The sequence below is a fragment of the Biomphalaria glabrata genome, chromosome 7 (genome assembly GCF_947242115.1).
Source record: "Biomphalaria glabrata chromosome 7, xgBioGlab47.1, whole genome shotgun sequence".
Classification (NCBI taxonomy): Eukaryota; Metazoa; Mollusca; class Gastropoda; family Planorbidae; genus Biomphalaria; species Biomphalaria glabrata.
The window spans coordinates 37,325,679-37,344,804 of NC_074717.1; the positions used below are offsets into that span (position 1 = coordinate 37,325,679).

A 19,126-nucleotide genomic window follows, 5' to 3' on the forward strand; every position below is an offset into this window, starting at 1 on the left:
AACAAGCCACTCACACACATCATACACGAGGTTCGTCACACCCAGAAACACAAAGATAGAGACACATTTCTTATTCCATACACTAAAACAAATTCCTAGAAGCGCTCCTTCTTCCCTAGAGCCATTAGAGAATGGAATGGGCTGCCTGAATCAGCCAGCAAAACCAACGAATTAGTTAGTCATTGATTAACATAAATAGATTGACACAAAAATGCGTAAAACATAATTATCTTTTTTTTTTTTTTTTGAAATAACGTCTGTAATCTATAAGATAAGATGTATACGCGTAGGGCATAATTATCTTCCTTTTTGAAATAACGTCTGTAATCTATAAGATAAGATGTATACGCGTAGGGCATAATTATATTCCTTTTTGAAATAACGTCTGTAATCTATAAGATAAGATATATACGCGTAGGACATAATTATCTTTCCTTTTTGAAATAACATCTGTAATCTATAAGATAAGATGTATACGCGTAGGGCATAATTATCTTCCTTTTTGAAATAACGTCTGTAATCTATAAGATAAGATATATACGCGTAGGACATAATTATCTTCCTTTTTGAAATAACGTCTGTAATCTATAAGATAAGAAGATAACTTTATTTCCATCTCCATTCCTTCCATTAATCGTTTAAAAAATAAAATATATCAAGATTTGGTTTTTGATTTACTTTGAAAAAGAAACAAGAGACGAAAAATGTGTTATTAATTTATTAGTTGTTTCAACAATAACATAAAACAGATTAGAACAATGACTGATTTAGAAACGTATCTGATTAAAACTCTAGATTGTTATATAAATCAAATAAATTATTATTGCACAGTAACAAACATCATTTGTTAGCTTATACTAGTGGTAGTAAGACATTGGTCGTATCTGAAGCTAGGATTCAGTGTGCAAACGTTCGACTATAAACACATTTCCACAACTGGGCAACGCTCTTGAACTGGTTGCAACATATCTCGTCGTGAAAAAAAAAAGACAAAGATTTATTATTCAAATTAAGAAAACATTTTTTTTACATCAGCTAATTGTGAAAACCAAATTTTATAGAGTGATACGCACGCCCGATGGTTTAAAGCTGGAAGAAATAAAGAGCAGTATACGACATTTCTATTGCTTTCTAGCATGAGTTCTAGGGTGTTTAAATTGTCTAGAAATTAGGTCAAAATGAAGCTTATTCAGCAGTATTATATTTAAAAAAAAAATATTTTAAAGCATGATCAATTTTATGCATACATATTGTCCTAAATCAGCGATGCCAAGTTATTGCCTCAATTGACTCATCGAGAATTTCATCCTAATTATACATTGAAGCGATTTAAAACTATGTACTTGTTTGTGTTGAATTAAAAGATTCTTTCAATTACTGTAAGGAAAATTAAATTACTTTAAAAAAAGTGGTAGAATCTAGTCTGAATAATATCTTTTTTAAAAGGCTCGTTAAAAAATAATTAAATTATTACATTAACTTATATTTAACGTTTACTTCTAAAAAGTTTAATAACATAGTGGGTGGATTTGGTATTCATTGTTTGGTACGCCAATAAGATTCATTATTTATTCCTACATTGGTGACATTCGTCATTCTTTTTATTCTCAACTTATCGCATGGTATCGAACTTGTTAATGTTCGATACTTGAAATTTCAACTGCATGTTGTTGAGTTACCATGCACTGCAATATATCTCTTGCACATATTTTGATTAACGCAGTAAATCGACTAGAAGTTTAGTAAACGATACGTGATTTTTTGAAATAAATTTACAGCCTTAATTTCATAAACATGACGACTAATCAGCGGTAAATTATTTCTTGCATATTTTATGATCATGTGATTTATAGGCTATAATACATTAGTACAACTGCAAAAAAATGACTTTGTACAAAGTAGTAACTCATCCCACGTATAGACCACTGTAAAAAAAAAGGTTTGATGCAATACTAAGATTAAATGATGCAAGAACATGAATAACATAAAAGACAATACCTCTTTGACACTACCTATACAGAGATATTTTTGCACTTAACTAATGAAAGTTTGATCTTAAGAGAAGAAAACAAATATTTACCTTGCCCATTACCTCTTCCCCTACCAAGGGACATAATCCTTGTAAAGCGAATGTATACATCTACTAGACTATTATTTCACTGATTGACTTTTAGATCTAACTTAGAAGACGCTAAATGTTCCCGGACATTTATTTATTAAACTCTTAAGTGATTAAGGTCTACGTGCGGAAATACCCGAAACGTATACATATTTTCTTTTTCTCTAGCCAATTAAAAATTTATTTCTTTTTATAACTTGAATAATTAGTACAGTCAAACAAGAGTCTTCCTGGTGAATCCAACGAGTTCGTAATATCTTTCCCAACAATATAAACATTTGTTTTTCAAATTTTTAGGGAAATTGCTGAAGCTGTTTTCGAGAAACGTGTCCAGGTTCCACCCAGAAAATTTTAGTTTCCACACGAAGGTAAGAGTTGAATAGAGGTATTGTCAAAACAGAATCACTCCTGTTCAAAGATAGAGATGGCAGTGTATCAGGCAATCAAAGGTTAAGAAAATCAAAGTGTTTATAATGTTATCAGAGCGCCTTGAGCCTACATCATGTTTGTTAACAGCACTCTATAAATTGAATTAAATTATTATTATTATTGCTGTAGACCAAACACTTGATTACAATAGTATCAATAATTGTTTTCATTAGGGAGCAAAGGTGACCTCATCTTGCACGCAGTTGAAGCAAAAAAAAAATTACAAATATTAAATATATAATTGCAAAGATTTTTTTAAAAGTAGTATAATGGAAGACATGCATATGTTACTTGATAAAGTAATACACTTTCTTATTAGGATAATACAAAAGTAATAGAATTTTAAAAAATTAGAAAAAAAATAGAGTCAAGAATTAAGACAAATTACGATAAATAAATCATAACAAATAATTAAAACAATGCTTTCTTTGGCTTTATAACATGCAACCTGGCATCACAGTGTAACATGGTCAGGAGACTATTTGAAACCATCTTTTTACAAAGATTATATCAACTCTGTTTAAACATTTTGAACACACGCATTCTCGGAGGAAACAGAAATTTTCCACAAGTATTTATTGTCCTAACAAAAAAAATGATTCAAATAGAACAATTAACCAAGTCGATTATTGATAAGTTATTATTTTGATATCGAAAATGGGAAATAAACTCTACATTATTGACAAATATAGTTGTGACTCTGCAGTTATTCCTCTTAGATAATCTTTTTAAAGTAGTTTTATAATTAACTTGGTTTTACTTGTAAAGTTAGGCCAAAATTAGTTTGAAATTGTCCTATTATTTTAAATGTGAAAATATTTAACCACATAATACGCTTCATTTAAATGTATGCAAAACAAATTGAATAAAACTAAAGCAATTATAGTTAGAAAAACAAACCCCACTATTTTTTAGTTATCAATGTTATAAAAATAATTACGAAGATTGGTATGAATTCTAGACTACTATATTGTTCATTTTAAACTATCGCGTGTGATTTTACTTTGTTGGTAGTTGTTTTTATCCACACGTTGTTGGTTTTTTTAATAGCTGCCACTTGTGATAATTTTTAAAAATAAAAAACAAAAAAATTCATTAATCAGAAATTGAGCAATACTATTCCAGAAAAACCGCAGAGTTGACATTACATGAAACCTGTTATAGAAAAATTTACAAAGTCATGTCAAGAGACAAAGGGCCCGTAGGAACTTATATTTATATCTAAAGGCACGTGACTCAAAAATGACCAGACAGAATTTAACCGCCTGACCAGTTCGTCGCCATATTTGTTCACGGCTGTGAGATCTTCCTCCTTGGGTTGCGGGTCGTCAGGTTTCTCCCAATTTCTATAGTGGTGCAGGAGTGCCGTCGACGGAGGCAGCAAAGTGGCGCCTCCCGAGAATGACCAGACGTTATGAACCCCGACTGTTTTCACCCTGCTGGGATTTATGACATACTTAGACCTCGAACCGTGGGGGAACGTGTACGTCTCCCTCAGTGTGTGCTTCAATACCACAGAGTTGTACTTGAGAGCAGCTGTCTGATACTGCTCCGGAGGTTTCAGCCACTCCTTCCGGAAAAAGACGCACTGCGCCTGAGCGTAAGCCAAATCTTTTTGAGCTTTCTCGCTGTCTGCCATCATCTCGTTCCAGCTGCGATGCTGCCTTGGGATGATGAACTCGTCCAGGTCTGTGTACACCAGGTAATGAGACCTGTTCTTGTAGCGATAGAGGCAGTCGTTCAGGGCCGACAGCTGGCCAAAGTAGTGGATCTCGGGGTCTCCGGTTGGAGGCCAGGTATCTGTTTTGACAGGAAGGTGCCAGGGAACAACTTCAATCTCGCCTTTAAGTGAGTAAAAGTCCAAAACCTGAACAAATAGATTGGAAACAAGATAATGACAAAAGCTATACTCAATTTAAAACAACGTAGATTTTTTGTTATAAATTTAGCTTAACGACTACAGAACTAGAGAGGAGGATCCTAGCAATGATATTGAGATGCTAGAGACGCTACAGAAAGATCCTAGGTATCACATACAAAGATCGCATCACAAACGAAGAGATTAGAGATTGTACAGTTATTTGACCTCACGACGACCTGCTAACTACTGTCAAAAAACGCAAACTAAAATTCTATAGCCATATTACAAGAACATCAAGGCTCGTAAAGACATTCCTTCAGGGAACAGTACCAGGAAAAAGAAAGAATGCGATGGAAAAGCAGAATAAAGAAATGGACAGGCCTGCCATTGAGGAAGATTCAGTCGAAGGCAAGAGAGAGAGAGGGATAGAGAAGAAATGTCAACAGATCTTGTGTGCTACCCCAAAGGTCCAACAGACTAAGGGATAGGTGAAGGGGAAACAACATATTAAACGTATTTCAAGACATAATTTAAAGCATGGGCGTAGCCAGGGCCGGTACAGATTGCGGAGCCCTATGCGAAACGGATTGGGTATGGATAAGGATAATAAGTGAAAATTTTAAGATTTTTTGTTAGAAAATAAATGCTTCTTTGCATTTTATTCATACTTTACTAAGTACAAAATCACGGTCAAATTAAATTTACAAGCCATCTACAGTAGAAGGTAGTTTTCAAACAAATAGCCGATAAACATTCAGATCTGCCTTTTAGATTTACTATCGAGTAGCAAAATATCGCTTTTGATTTTTTAAGAGATCGAGATAAACATTCAGATCTGCCTTTTAGATTTACTATCGAGTAGCAAAATATCGCTTTTGATTTTTTAAGAGATCGAGATAAACATTCAGATCTGCCTTTTAGATTTACTATCGAGTAGCAATATATCGCTTTTGATTTTTTAAGAGATCGAGATAAACATTCAGATCTGCCTTTTAGATTTACTATCGAGTAGCAAAATATCGCTTTTGATTTTTTAAGAGATCGAGATAAATTTAAATCTATATTTATATGCCAGTGACTATTAAAGTAAATGAAGTATTGAAATGTCCTGTTTTGGTTAAAATTCGCCTTAGTATTTTTATCTACAGTTTCTTATCCTGCTATTAAAAAGTTTTATTCCAAAAACCTTATGTGCTATTCTTACTGACTTAGATCTTCCCGCGTCGTTCGGCGCATTGGGCGGCAAGCTGCTTCCTCAAAAACCTGTCACTACCTTGTTTACATTAGACCCTGTCCTTCTGACCTTGTCTACATTAGACCCTGTACTTCTGACCTTGTCTACATTAGACCCTGTACTTCTGACCTTGTCTACATTAGACCCCGTACTTCTGACCTTGTCTACATTAGACAATGTACTTCTGACCTTGTCTACATTAGACCCTGTACTTCTGACCTTGTCTACATTAGACCCTATACTTCTGACCTTGTCTACATTAGACCCCATACTTCTGACCTTGTCTACATTAGACCCCGTACTTCTGACCTTGTCTACATTAGACCCTGTACTTCTGACCTTGTCTACATTAGCCCCGTACTTCTGACCTTGTCTACATTAGACCCTGTACTTCTGACCTTGTCTACATTAGCCCCGTACTTCTGACCTTGTCTACATTAGACCCTGTACTTCTGACCTTGTCTACATTAGCCCCGTACTTCTGACCTTGTCTACATTAGACCCCGTACTTCTGACCTTGTCTACATTAGACCCGGTACTTCTGACCTTGTCTACATTAGACCCCGTACTTCTGACCTTGTCTATTTAGACCCCGTACTTCTGACCTTGTCTATTTAGACCCCGTACTTCTGACCTTGTTTATTTAGACCCCGTACTTCTTGCCTTGTCTACAGTAGACCCTGTACTTCTGACCTTGTCTACATTAGACCCCGTACTTCTGACCTTGTTTATTTAGACCCCGTACTTCTTACCTTGTCTACAGTAGACCCTATACTTCTGACCTTGTCTACATTAGACCCTGTACTTCTGACCTTGTCTATTTAGACCCCGTACTTCTTACCTTGTCTACATTAGACCCCGTACTTCTGACCTTGTCTATTTAGACCCTGTACTTCTGACCTTGTCTATTTAGACCCCGTACTTCTTACCTTGTCTACATTAGACCCCGTACTGTGGTTGTAGAAAATCAACTTCTGTGCGCCTAGCATCTTGTTCATCTCTATCATCTCAACCAGCTCATAGGCGCGGCTGTACCTGTAGTTTAATGGGGACACACACAGGGTAAAATCCAATGTCACAGTCCCTGGGTGCCGGACAAGCATAATGTTCAGAGGCTGATCGCAAGCATTCTTCACAACGGACACGGCGAAGGGCGTTCCATTTGGGTGCTTGGCAGGAATCTTGCATAGGAAAAAAGTAGACGTGTACCTGTAAAGAAATTGATATAAGGATTATGCAGTGTTATGAAGTGTGTTATGTGTGCATATGTTGACTGATGTAATACATGTGTGTGTGTAAGTTGACTGATGTAATACATGTGTGTGTAAGTTGACCGATATAATACATGTGTGTTTAAGTTGACCGATGTAATACATGTGTGTTTAAGTTGACCGATGTAATACATGTGTGTGTAAGTTGACCGATATAATACATGTGTGTTTAAGTTGACCGATGTAATACATGTGTGTGTGTGTAAGTTGACCGATGTTATACATATGTGTGTAAGTTGACCGATGTTATACATGTGTGGTGTATGTAAGAGAGGGACGTCTGATGAAAGACAAGGTATGAAAGAATATTGAGTGACGACATTAAGTACACTTGTAGTAAGTTGAGAGATGTTGAAACTCCTTTAAAAGCTTGTGATTTCATTTGTACAAAGCTGAGTGTCTGTCTGTCTGTCTTTCTGGTAAAAAGTTTGTACACTATATTTTTCCTACACCTAATCTTCTATATCGAGAAGACAGACAGCTGTAGGTATCTAGAAGATAGGCAGCTGTAGGTATCTAGAAGTATCTAGAAGACAGGCAGCTGTAGGTATCTAGAAGACAGGCAGCTGTAGGTATCTAGAAGACAGGCAGCTGTAGGTATCTAGAAGACAGGGAGTTGTAGGTATCTAGAAGACAGGCAGCTGTAGGTATTTAAAAGACAGGCAGCTGTAGGTATTTCGTAGACAGGCAGCTGTAAGGTATCTAGAAGACAGGCAGCTGTAGGTATTTATAAGACAGGCAGCTGTAAGGTATCTAGAAGACAGGCAGCATTAGGTATCTAGAAGACAGGCAGCTGTAAGGTATCTAGAAGACAGGCAGCTTTAAGGTATCTAGAAGACAGGCATATGTGAGGTATCGAAAAGTCGATCAGTTGTTAGGTATTAAAACGATGTTGTGAAGTATTGAAAAGACAGGAAGTTTTGAGTTATAGAAAAGATAGGCAGCTGCGAGGTGTTAAAAAAAACGGGCAGCTGTAAGGTATCTTGTTGACAAGCATCTGTGATGCATCTAAAAGATAGGTAGCTTTTAGGTATCGAAAAGACAGGTTGATGTTAAGTATCGAAAAGCAGGGCAGCGGTGAGGTATTGAAAAGATAGACAGCTGTGAGTTATTGAAAAGATAGGCAGCTGTAAGGTCTAGAAAAGCCGGGCAGCTGTGAGTTGTGCTCCTTGATTATGTCATCCCCACAATATATTTCATTCGTGTGAATAAAAGTTTTTTTCAGGATGGCGTCATATAGTTGTTGACTGTTGAGAGGCGTTTGGACAGTCACTAATTTTGTTTTAGAGGTTAATGATCGGAGGCCAGGACATCGGATGATCAGGAATAGTAGCGGCCAATTACATTGGCGTTAAAAGATCACTCGACTAAGTCAGTATCAAAGAGTTGACCTATGAAGTAGCCTCGACCCCCCTCCCCTCCACAGAAATACACAGACGTAAAACAAACAAAAAACATTGTTCAAAGAAAACAAAGAAAAAAAAACTAAAACAAGTCAAAGAAGAAAGCACACAATCAGTAGACAAACGTACTTCCTGCCGTGATCTTCTGGTATAAATTCTGCATGAACGTCTCCAATCACCAGAGGGTCTTCCTTCACGTCTGCATACCAGATCTGACAATGGACATTCACGTTACTCACTTGACGAAGACCAATGATGCGGATCGAAGAATCTTCCAGAAATGCCGAATATACAAAACTGTCATTGTTGACACCAATGGTCTGTAGAAAGAACAAGAACAACAGTAAAAATTCTCCAAACTGAAAGTACCTAGTACCTTAAAGTACCTCTAGATGTAATCATAAATAAAATGTTATCCCCATACACACAGAAGGATTAAAAAATCAAACCGCTGTTGGGTCAAGATCTAGATCTACTTCTCAAGCCATATTTACATCTTATATATTCTTTACTTTGAAAAATAATAACGGTTAAACTAGAATCGTCCCCCGTGTGGCTAACCAGCTAGTTATTCTTTTCTAGCAATATACATCCAATGTTAAATTTATAGGAAAGTCGTTAGAGCTGTTTTTGAGATCAATGTCCAGGTTCCATCCTCCATCGTCCACCCACCCTGTAAGTTCCATGAGGTTCTGACTTCAATAGAGGTATTGTAAGAATGGTTTCTGTATTTAGTTGAACTAGTCTGTAAAATAAACACAGTTTTCGTTGTTTGAAATCAAAGTTCTGTAGGATAAATAAATATCCCTCGGTGTTTTAATCTAAGTGGTTTAATGGGGGAAAAAATCATAAGTCACCAAAGCAGACTTCCCATGATGTTAATTGATAAATACATGGGTTGTATGGTTGAGTAATATCAACAGCTAAGTAAGTTAAATCCCTCTGGATACTAAGAAGTTTTTATTTTAGATTTCACTATAGCGGGAATTACAACTCCATTAAAGCCTTCACCCAGATACCCAGATGGTGGGGAGACTCTACGGGTTTGGTCTTGCTAATTAACATGGGAATGCGCTATACCCAAATAAAAATTTTGATTTGAAAAAGAAACAGCTAATTAGTAATTACTTCCCTTTTTTTAATACGAGCTCAAGTTATTTTTTTTTTAAATATTGTTTTGACAGTCAAATGAGAAAGCTAATTTAAATCAGTGCTAACTGCTTCAATGAACGGCCGGAAGTCAATGCTGACATTTGGGCCTATGCCGGTACGTGGATCAACACCTAAATGGTTCATTGGGGCTACCGTCAATCGAATGTTGGGACCAATATCGCAGTCTTTTGTGAACACCCACTCCTTATCTTATCTTATAAAATACAGACGTTACTTCAGAAATGAAGATGATTACGTCCTACGCGTTATGGATCTAGTCATGCTTGTTAAACAATGACTTAATTTCTGCCAAGTCACTGGTTTTCCTGGCTGCCTCAGGCAACCCACTCCATGCTCTAATAGCAATATGGAAGAAGGAGCATTTGTACAAATTTGCCCTAGCATATGGAATAGGGAGTATGTAGTTCATCGTTGTGTTTTTCTGAGTAATTTTATTTAAAAATTTGTTTCGTATTTGAAGATTATGGTTCAGTGTTTTATGTAGGCCTATATTGCTACTTTACTTTTAGTCGTCTATCCTGAAGGCTTTCTAAATTTAGTGATTTTACTAAAGGTGTTACTCTAGTCAAAGGTGAATATTCGTTTGTTATGAATCTAGATAGATCTAGATCTAGTCTAACAAAAACAAAATCATTTATAAAAATTACAAGACAGGGGGGACGACCTGGATTTCAATTAATGGCTCAAGCCTTCTAATCTAAGGCTTCTCAAGCCAACACAGTAACCACTCTGCTAGTAGGGAGCCTATGAGCAAAAAAATAAAGGTACAAGTTATTTTCCGTTATTCATACATGATCCATACACATACTGCCAAAGATCATCTTATTCATTTCTCTCTACCGATTACATTGGGTACTAAGCAAGGAACGACCATCCTACATTCTGGGCTCAAGTCTTTGCAAAAGCGCAGTTATCTCCCCTTGGAGAATCACCTATTTGATATACCCACTAATCCAGTTATGAGTGTCCTTTTTTTTTTCTTCTTTCCCTTTCGATAAACTTCCTAGTCAGAGAAAAAAAGTAATAATTTATGACTTGAATCAAATGTGTTGTTTTAAACTTGGCACGGTTGGTGTGTTACAGTTGACTCGAGCGTTCGTCAATCTACAAAGCGACAGCGAACTCTGTGCATTTCCTAAATGGGACGCGCTTTCAATAGCTCCATTATCACAAGTGGTTGGAATTGACCTTTATTGACTTTTCCTTCCGTTCGTCCTTAAGAAAAACTGTTGCGATTATAACCAATCAAAACAGGTCGGTGAAAAATAGTTACTTCAGATTTTAACAGTTATTTCCTGCATCATACGAGACATTTAGTTACTAATGATAATTCTGACTGTTATTATAATTTGGCTCTCTTGATTTCATTTGTTCCCTCTCTTTACCCCTGACATTATTGGGGAGTATAAAGCCTATGACCATATCACAGATCAAAAGTGCTCAGTGCCTGCAAAGACCTTCCTGCAGGGAACAGTACCAGGAAGAAAAAAAGAAGAGGCAGACAAAGCGATGGGAAGACAAAATAAATTAATGGACGCGCTGCCATTGAAAGAGATTCTATCCAAGGCAAAAGACAGAGAGGAATGGAGAAAAAACGGTAACCAGATCTTGTGTGGTGCCCCAACTGTCCAACAGATGTGAAAGTTGAATGTGAAGGTGAAGGGTGTGGGGGAAAGTTTTTAAACCATTTTAATCTGTAAGCGAACACTTTTTCCCCACGTCTTGTAGCTTCAGCGATACCAATCAGAAGTAGTGGCCGTCTGTGAACGTAATTAGAAGTACCAATAATGTTTTGTTTTGGACAACAGATGCCGCAGTCATGTTATTGTTATGAGGCCTGAGCATGTGCCGTCATCACGTCCTAAGCAGAACTACCCGACTTGCTGTAGACTGTAGGGGGATGTTTTGTAATGCTTGTAACAGGGACGCCATACAATTTTTACATGCATTACATGGGAAGCGTGGTCTAGAGGCTAAGTACGCTTTAACCTAGCTTGTCTTGGTTACCTATCAATCGAGCCTTGAGGTTCAACACCCGACTCGGGCAGAATTGTGAAACTTAGCTTGGCTACCTATGAAGGGGGCTCGAGGTTCGACACCCAACTCGGGCAGAGTTGTGTTTACTGATCTGCCTAAAGGCAGCACGGAAATCCTACCCCTCCCTCCCACTGGTCCACAACTGAGATTGGACCAAAGCGCTCTGAGCATGCTATAAGCATGAAAGTAGCGCTATATAAAATCTATAATTATTATTATTATTACATTAAATTCTAACCTTTTAAAATTACTTTGCTCAAATAATAATATAACTGGGTTCATTCAGATTCTGAATTTAAAATTTAAAAGCTTCAAAGACTGAAGATTAAGATAGGCTTGAAAAGAAATGAGACATTTCACATTTCGCTTCTGCGACTCTTCCCCTCCCCCCCCCCCCCCCCCCCCGGGTTTATTGCCGTTGTAACTATTATACTGAAAGTTATAGATCTAGTTACAGATTGAGAAGGGCCCGAGGCAAGAGAAACGTTTGCTTCCGCATGCAGTGTAACGCACTTGAATGATTGCACATTTAGACACGAATGTAACCTACTTTGTAGCTTCCCAACACCTAGACCAGGCAGTGAGAATATGACCTCGGGAAGCATGACATGCAACATAGGTGACCCCTGTTAATGGGCAGACAAATGGTTTCGACAGGAATAAAGTTACTTCTTTTTTGGTAACGGTTGACTGATGTTTTTTTTTTTTAACACATGTTAAGTCGTAATATAAGATATGTTTCTAACGCGGGTCCAATGCACATGGAACAAGATAACAAAAAAATAATTTAAAAAAAATTAAGCTTATATTAAGAGTAATTGTATCAATTAGTTTGGATCAATCATCAAATTTGTACTAGATCTAAACGAATAATAATAAGTCTGTGCGATTAGAAATATGATAACCAATGTTTTTTTAAGCACGATTGCATGTTTTTATCATGCTCTATGCGCTCTGGTCAAATCACTTGTCTGGACAAATTGGGAAATGGAGGGGGGAAAGAAGGAGGTATCTGGGGGAATGTTGCCGTGATCGCATTTTAAATGCGTTTTATATATAAAAAGGTGTTCAACTTGCTTTCAAACTCATGAGCTTAAGACCTCCTCAAGCTAACACACTAACCACTGTGCCAGCGGTTTTATATTTATCTATTGTTATTTTCAAACTTTTAAGTACAATTAGCATAACGGGAAATAATTCAACTTATACCATCACATCTGTCAACTACAATTTCTTTCCCATCTAACGGCATTGTTCAGTACGAATCAAAATAATTAATTGGCGATTTTTGTAAAATTGTTTCTTGTTTTGTCAGGTGCAAGAAATAATTGTGCGAAATCTCAGTTTGATTCGAAACTGGGTGTCGGAGAAATAACGTGTTCAAACATTTTACCAGACAGACAGTGATTTGTAATAGTTATTGGTCTCCTTTAGTTAGGTTTGGGATAAGATGTAAAGAAACATCCGAAACATGTAAAACATTTTACATAGAGCATTCGGTAAGACGCGCAAAGCGTAACGGATTTTCACAATGTTACAGTCTTGAGCCCACATTGTATTAGTTAAAACTGTTTATTACTCAGCGCTGGCGGCATAGATTTTCAGTTTGTGCATAGATAGCAGTGCCATATTATACAGACTTCCATTGATTTGGTACTTAACATTTTCGTAAACGTGTCGCCTTATTGACAAGTGTGCTCAAGCGTTACTGGCATTCGATTTAAACTGCGGTCAAAATGCTTGCAATAAATCCTCTTTCTTTTTATGTCGAATGGTTGTATCGAAATAGCCCCATACGTGACAATAGAACCGAATGGTTGTATCGAAATAGCCCCATACGTGACAATAGAACCGAATGGTTGTATCGAAATAGCCCCATACGTGACAATATTACCGGTGTAGTTTGTTCATACTTTGGTATATTATCCTAACATCGAAAAAGGCCATGTCGGGGTGACGGAGCGTCAAGGCACCCCATAAAACCCTTGACCGATTTGAAGGATTTCTCCCAAAAGACAAGAAGTGGACCGGAAACTTTTGATCCCTACTCCTGTCTGAAAGTTCCTCTATCCCAGTGTTTCCCATTTTGTTTCCTTAATGGAACACTTCGCACATTTGGAGTATTTAGCGGAAGACTGCTTTTCTTTTTTTTTTTAAAGAGATTCATTCTCATGGTGCCGTACTCTAGTTCATTATTACAGTAGCTCGTAAAACACCTATTCCGGCCGGAATCCGGCCTCGCTGAACACTAGGGTTCCGCAGAACGCTGTTTGGAAACACTGCTCTATGGCATCGACCACTACTGGGTTAGGTCGTGTCGTGTTGTGGAATCTGCCTTCAGGTATTCGTCAGTCACACATCTGCGGAGGCGAAGAACCCCCCCCCCCCCCCAAGAATTTCTAAAATCTAAAATTCCTATCTGACATTATGGTACGATCAGCATCGACCACTCCGTACTATGACTATATGCCCGAATTCTGAGACGCCGATGTAAAGTTAATGGATGGAGATTGAGTTAGGTTTAGAGTTCAAAGTAAGACATGATTGAGGTAAACGCTTAAGTGTCAGCTTAGTTTCGCCGTTAGGCATAGAAGTGCTGCTAGAAATAATATTGCTCTTAGGCTTAGTATTGCCATTAGGTATTGCTGTTAGGCCTAGTATTGCTGTTAGGCCTAGTATTGCTGATAGTTTAGGCCTAGTATTGCTGTTAGTGTTAGTAGGCCTATTGCTGTTAGGCTTAGTATTGCTGATAGTTTAGGCCTAGTATTGCTGTTAGGCCTAGTATTGCTGATAGTTTAGGCCTAGTATTGCTGTTAGTGTTAGTAGACCTATTGCTGTTAGGCCTAGTATTGCTGATAGTTTAGGCCTAGTATTGCTGTTAGGCCTAGTATTGCTGATAGTTTAGGCCTAGTATTGCTGTTAGTGTTAGTAGGCCTATTGCTGTTAGGCTTAGTATTGCTATTAGACTTACAATTGGGCTTAACATTGCTATTAGAATTAGGCCTACAATTGGGCTTAGTCGGCTTAGTATTGCTATTAGACTCAATATTGCCCTTAATCTTAATGTTACAATTACTCTATTAGGCATAATGTATGGCCATTGCAAAGAGATTGACTTAGGTTTTAGTGTTACTGTTGATTAATATGAAAGTGAGAGTTAGTCTTTTAGGTGACTATTAAATTTAGACCATGAGCTACACTCTCCTCTAGAAGGAAGTAGGGGAATAAAGTTATGCTGCTTCACATGAAAACAACCATTTACTTTTGGCAACGCTACTGGGCATTTCCCCGTGTCTGCAACCACATGCCATTAAGTTTGACAGGCGTACGTGATGATAGTGAAACCAGAGTCTTAGCTCTCCAAATTTATCAGGAAAATGTTCTTTAACAGGTCAATGACTTGGATTCAAGAACAAATTAACACTAGAGAAAGAGCAACAAGAACTCGGTAAACTTCGGTAGATTGTAGATCAGGGTGAACACGTATCTTTCTGTTTGACTTTGCGAGTATTTGTCGTATCTTTCAAACGTCAATCAGGCACGAGCTATAAATGTTACCGGCAAAGTGCGACATTCTACATTCAGGAATGTCTGCATTTTGTACTTTGCCAAAAACATTTAAATATAATTTTAAAACGCACTGACCCAGCTCTGACCTCTATTTTATTCTAGTATGCATGATGTATTGTTTGTTGATGGTGAAGTTATTCGCGTTTCTAATAATGGTTTTGTATTTGGTTTTATGTGTTTACATAAAATTACCTGAAAAACTGCAGGTTCCACAAAAGTCTTCATCTCGAGATCTTTACAAGTCTCTGTCGACTTAAGTTTCACGAATGGTTTTGTTTCCGGCTGTCTTAGATGTCCTGCAGAGATCAAGAAAACATTGTTACAATGTAGGCTATTTTCAGTCTGGTCTCAATAAAACATTGTTACGATATAGGCTATTCTCAGTCTGGTCTCAAGAAAACATTGTTACAATGTTGGCTATTATAAGTCTGGTTCAAGAAAGCATTGTTATAATGTAGGCTATTCTCAGTCTGATATCAAGAAAACATTGTTATCTTCTTCTTCTTCTTCGTTCTCATTGTTATGTTGGAGTGTTCAGATGAGTAGACCAATACATGAGATGAACTGCGCAGTGGTTTCCAAATCAGGTAGCTCTCCATACAGTTTTCTTTCTATTGGGTTGTTTTGGGGCCAATGTCTTATACGGGCCTCTTGGTATAGAGAGCAGTTTTGGAGGACGTGGTCTGCATTCTCTGGTGATACTCCACATGGGCAGATTTCACTGGTTCCAATTTTGAGCTTCCGGTACATGTGTTAACATTGTTATAATGTAGGCTTTTCTTAGTCTGGTATCAACAAAACATTCTTAAAATATAGGGTATTCTCAGTATGGTATAAAAAAAACATTGTTACAATGTAGGCTATTCTCTGGTATCAAGAAAACATTCTTACAATGTATGCTATTCTCTGGTATCAAGAAAACATTGCTACAAAGTAGGCTATTCTCAGTCTGGTATCAAGAAAACATTGTTACAATGTAGGCTATTCTCTGCAAAAAATGATACCAACAATATCGCCGTCCAATAGTTTAGGACAAATAAAGATCTTTCTAGAAGAGGGATACAAATTCTCGGACACTATATCACCAACCACAATCGTTATGATTGTTGGTCATTCTTAGTCATTACTATAGTATTTATAGTATCATTACACATTTGTTGTATCAGGGCCGGCCTTAGGTAACTTGAGGCCCTAGGTGAAATGAATAGGAAAAATACAAATAGAAAAACAAACAAGGTTACAAAGACAGTTTGTGTGGAAACACAAAGTCAAAATTGGCCCCCAAAGTGGTCCACCCAGGCAGATAAAAAGGCAGGTTTCAATATTTTCAGAAAGAACATCAGAATGTAATTCTATCAAAGACAAATGACAGAGAAGAATGAAGAAAAAAGGTTGACAGATCTTGTTTGTTGCCCTAGTGGTCCAGCCGACCAAAGAATAGGTGAAAGTGAATGTGAAGTTAGATGTGAGCCTGGCCTAACTGATGTCTTATAATGAATATCTAATTGATCTAGTTGTTTTGTAAAGGGTCAATCTCTTATTCAAATCCTCAAGAAAAAAACATTTCCGTAAATATAGTGAAGTATACTATCTCCATGGTACTATAGTTCACGCGATAATATGAAAAACTACTTATTAATTGTTGTTTTATTAATTATGTCCAATAGATTTTTTCTCTTTTAAAAAAAGAAAACTTTTTTTTTGTAAATGTAGTAATTAATATGACAGTACTTACATAACTTAGCAATACAAATGTAATTTAAAAAAATAACACGTACATAAATATGTTAAAAATATGGTAACTAGTTGTGCCCCTTCTAAAACTCCTCCGGCGTTTGTTACTATTAATAGTGAATAGTTGTAAAAGTGGTGTATTTTTAGGAAAAAACTGCTTGCATAAGTGATTTAAAAAATTAGATTTTTCGCTTTCAGAAAAGAATAAAGTAGCCGTTGCATCAGAACTTTGAATGGTCTAGAATATTATGATGTCAGATTTTCACTATCTTTTCTAGTTTCCAAGATCTAAACGGGATGGACGGATAGACGGACAGACATTGCACACAAAACTAATAGCGTCTTTTCCCCTTTCGGCGGCCTCTAAAAATTATAATCGAAAAAATAAAATGAATTAAAAGCCTTTCTGTATGTAAATCAACAAATAAGTTCAATTCATATAGCGTCGATTCCACGAATGTGCTTCATGGACGATTCATGATCATCAAACTAGAAATGATGTTTCAACATTTCACATAAAGGAAGAACAATGGTCCTCTAACACATGTAGTCAAGCAAGAAGATCTAAACATTTAAATCATAGAACTTAGAAACTTAGAACTAGGCCATAGAGGTTTGAGATTCGATCCGTGTTTCGCAAATTTTTCTCTAAAAACAATAATTTTCCGAGTCCTGTTCGAGACACCCCCCCCCCCCCCCCAATTCGGAGGCCCTAAGTCCGGCCCTGGTTGTATTGTGTCAAACTCGTCTATAGGAGACTACTAAATGTATTCTTTATTTTTAGACACAAGAGACTTTATTTTATAAGAACCTAGGTGAATCTGAGTCCTTTCAATAAAGCATAAATAATGTGAACTTCTTATTTGTAAAAAAAGTTCAGCCTGTCGCCCAGCCAGTGCCTCTCATTGGATCAATTCGTATATTTCTTTTTTTGGTCTATACAGAGAGAAAAAATAACCTAACACATTCTAAAAAAAAAACTTGAATTCTATCACTACTCAGCGGACAGGCCAATGCTGTTCGAACATAAAACAAAGCTTGGGTACTCTATGTTTTTTTTTTAATTGTTTTTTTTTTTGGTGTAAGAAAGAAGGTATATGTACATCTATAAACATGTAAAATGTGTAGTGGTTGTTTTCACATGACTCGACGTTTGTTACAAAGAGCTCATCCCTTGAACTGTTGGCTAGGTGCAACGTTTTCATTTCGTAGAATGGGAGAAATGCCCCTTCCATCAGGTATCCGAGAACATCCTGGAAACACGATGTTTGATCTAGTTGAGCAATCATTTACAATTTAACATTTGTTTTTAATTCGCTTATATCATCTCACTCTTTCTCATCTTTTTATTCTCTGATTTCATTGAAACTTTGCACAATCATTCATTGTTGATGACAACACATACAAAGTATAGGGCAGATACAACATGTCATCTGTTTATGTGACTTACGGGTTACGAGGGTGTCATGTAGCCAACGCAACGATCAACCGCATTTACCTAACTAATTAGAGCTGGGTGGACTCAGAGGCACTCTTAAGATCCCGAAAGTAAAAATCCCAGTCTACACCAGGACTTGAACCCGGGACCCTCTGTTCGGAAGTCAACCGCTTTACCTCTCAGCCACTGCGCCTCTAGTTAGGGCCTATACATTCATATTTGAACATTTATTAAGTAAAAGCTTTATTCAAAAATGTTTTTTTTATAAATAAGATATTTTAATATGTATCCGCCAAACCAATTTACCCTTTTTGCGCGCGTAAAAATCGTCGAATTTCTCCAGAGCGTTTAATCATCATTCTGGAACCTCTGTTGACGTCTGCAGACCAAAACATGTCTTTTACAAAAGTTTTCTCTTAACATAAAAATAATCTTCCAATGAGTATGGCAAAAAAAGATATAGGCCTACTCAAGCAAGCCTACATGTGCCTCTATTGCCACTTACATCAGACTTAACTGTCACATTAATTTGATTTAGTTCACATAATTGGACATGCTCTTTCTAATAGGATGGACAGTGAGCTGCCTGGAGAAGGCGTTTGAGCATTTAAGAAAAAGTCCCGAACCCCAGACTTCCAACATATATATAGCGTGTGTGTGTATGTGTTTATACCCAGGGTTAGGGTTTACGTAAGGATAGGGTTTGAAAAAAAGCCCCCACCCCCTATTTAAACACTATGGATCCGCAAGTGGTTTACAGTATGCTTTTAATAGATCTAAAGGATCTATCGAGCTGTCATCCTCCTTATATTGCTCTATAGTCTATGCCTCAGAAACGTGGACAGTGTGTAGAAAAG

At 37.0% G+C, this 19,126-nt stretch overlaps 1 protein-coding gene across 6 annotated transcripts in view; it reads right to left on the reverse strand.

Annotated features, from left to right (window-relative positions):
* Positions 1-1,209: 1,209 nt before the first annotated feature.
* The window catches only part of LOC106068651 (beta-1,4-galactosyltransferase galt-1-like), a 67,953-nt gene continuing 50,036 nt past the window's right edge, over positions 1,210-19,126 (reverse strand). For 5 of the 6 annotated variants that reach the window (XM_056035302.1, XM_056035300.1, XM_056035301.1 and 2 more), the window contains exons 3-6: positions 15,290-15,396; positions 8,447-8,637; positions 6,573-6,852; positions 1,210-4,415 (exon numbers count right to left, since the gene is read on the reverse strand). In XM_056035302.1, coding sequence (XP_055891277.1) covers positions 3,732-4,415; positions 6,573-6,852; positions 8,447-8,637; positions 15,290-15,396 — 1,262 coding nt within the window. In that variant the 3' untranslated portion in view covers positions 1,210-3,731. The remainder of the gene's footprint in view (positions 4,416-6,572; positions 6,853-8,446; positions 8,638-15,289; positions 15,397-19,126) is intronic. The other variant, XM_013228106.2, reaches the window with a different exon arrangement.